At 43.5% G+C, this 2,087-nt stretch overlaps 1 protein-coding gene across 1 annotated transcript in view; it reads left to right on the top strand.

The window, feature by feature from the left end:
• Nucleotides 1-2,087, top strand: part of COPZ1 (coatomer protein complex subunit zeta 1) — a 19,863-nt gene that overhangs the window by 14,763 nt on the left and 3,013 nt on the right. Inside the window, exon 5 of the mRNA XM_006756936.2 lies at nucleotides 1,182-1,237. Coding sequence (XP_006756999.1) covers nucleotides 1,182-1,237 — 56 coding nt within the window. The remainder of the gene's footprint in view (nucleotides 1-1,181; nucleotides 1,238-2,087) is intronic.

Here is a 2,087-nt window from a genome sequence, read left to right as displayed (position 1 = left end):
AGGGCTAAAATAATTTTTAAAAATTGATTTCAGAGAGGAAGGGAGAGGGAGAGAGAGATAGAAACATCAATGATGAGAGAGAACCATTGGCTGCCTCCCGCACACCCCTTCCGGGGGAGTAAGCCTGCAACCCGGGAATCAAACCAGTAACCTTTTGTTTCATGGGTTGATGCTCAACCACTGAGCCAAACCAGCTGGGCTGGATGGATAATGTCTTTTAAGATGGATTTCTGAGATATGGTCAAGGTTGGGGGGATGCTTGCTTTTCCTATAAAGATTCCATACCTGACTTGATTTTCGATCAATTACCCAACATTTTGGGTCATGTTGAAGCTATACATTCTGAATGGGTATAGTCCTTGAGACTTGAGACTTGTACACTTGAGAAGATTGAGTTTAGTCCTAACCTGCTTCCTCTGTTCAGGAAAAACTACCTCAGGTAACAAGTTCTAGGAAGGAGAATAGATAAGTAAAAATAAGTACATAATTTGAGGCAAAATTAGAAGTTTGAGAGAACCAACTCTTACTGAGCTCTTGTTGCTGTAAGTACTTTGTAAAGTACATTGTTATTGAAATCTTACAGCACTTCTTTGAGTTGTAGGCATTGGTGCCCTTGTTTTGTACATGGAGAACCATATGAAATTACTAGTATTTAACTACTGTTGAACTACAAAAGTGGCAGTTTCATGTGGTTCAACCTGATTTTCCCAGGGTTACACATCTAGAAAATGGCTCAGCTGGAATTTAATCCCAGATCTGTCTGACTTCAAAGCCCATGCTCTTTTGACCAACTTTCTGATCTCAGCTATTGCTTGGTTAATGATTTCTCTATCTAAGATATCAGATAATGTATATAGTTGGTAAATACATGCAGAGCAAGCATGTCAAACTCATGGCCAGTGGGTTTCGAGTTTGACATGCTTGATGTAGAGGATTATGACAGGAAAGTTCTATTTAAACAGACTGGTCTAAGAGAGACATCAAATTGTAAGATCATGTGGCAGAATTTATTTCTGGGAGAAACCACAGGTCCTTTTTCTGTTTTGCTCTCACTTCCACCTTATGCTTTTGATCCTTGTGAAAGCCTGTCTTTTGATGCTTAACCAATTTGAGGGTTTTATTTTCAAGTAGCAGCTTTCAGTCTCAAACCTTATCCTTCTGCTTCTTCTGTCTCCCAACAGCTGATGCTCATGGCTGTTCTGAACTGCCTCTTTGACTCATTGAGCCAGATGCTGAGGTGAGCAGTCCATTCTTGACATGTGTTTGGGAAAGAAAGTAACTATTCTTCAGGCCCAGGGATTTGTGGGGGATCAGCAGAGGCTCCAGAGAGCTGATTTACCTTCAGAAGTTGGGCTTATTATTTCAGAGTAACTCACACTGATGGGGAAGACTGGATGAATGGAGAGCATGTCCCTCCGGAATAATTCTCCTAAGAAAAAGGGGATTGGAAGGGAGCAGAGTCTTCCCCTCTGTGACTACTCTGTTCCCCAGTGGCTCTGCCAGAGTTCTAAGCACCCTCAAAATGCTCTCCTGGACTTCATTCTTTACATTAGAGATCGGAAAGGGGCAAGCATAGGGAAATGTCTCAGATAAAACATCTCAGTATCTTGGGAATGGAGTCAGCGCTCCCAATTTTTCACTTTAGCCCTTAGTTTTTTCCCTTCTGTAGAACAGGAAGAATGTGCCAGTTACCCTCTCCTCCCCTCCATCACTCCACCAGTCCTCTGTTCCCCGTGGAGATGGGCAGTAGATGTAAGATACTCTTCCTGAAAATATAAGGGCTCTGAATTTCATTCCCCCAGCGGCTCCCAAGCGAACCCAGCACAAACAGCCATCCGGAGCAGAACAGCAGGCATTCTTAGCCTCACAAAATCAGCAGGGTGAATGGCTCAGATTTCCTCAGGAAGGGGATGATTTATTTCTTAGCCGGGTGAATGAAAGACTTCATTTCGGGTAATCTAGTGAAAGAGTCAAACTGACGGATGTGACTGGCCACAAGCACTAACCACCGGATCTGAGGCTGGTGGATGCTGTGGGCCCTGACTGTTCCCAGCCCCCTTGTTGGGCTTCTTTTCAAGACCTGAGTA

This window comes from Myotis davidii, unplaced genomic scaffold, assembly GCF_000327345.1.
Source record: "Myotis davidii unplaced genomic scaffold, ASM32734v1 scaffold233, whole genome shotgun sequence".
NCBI lineage: Eukaryota > Metazoa > Chordata > Mammalia > Chiroptera > Vespertilionidae > Myotis > Myotis davidii.
The sequence above is the reverse complement of the archived record's forward strand: the minus strand, read 5'-3'. Positions and strand labels throughout refer to the sequence as shown.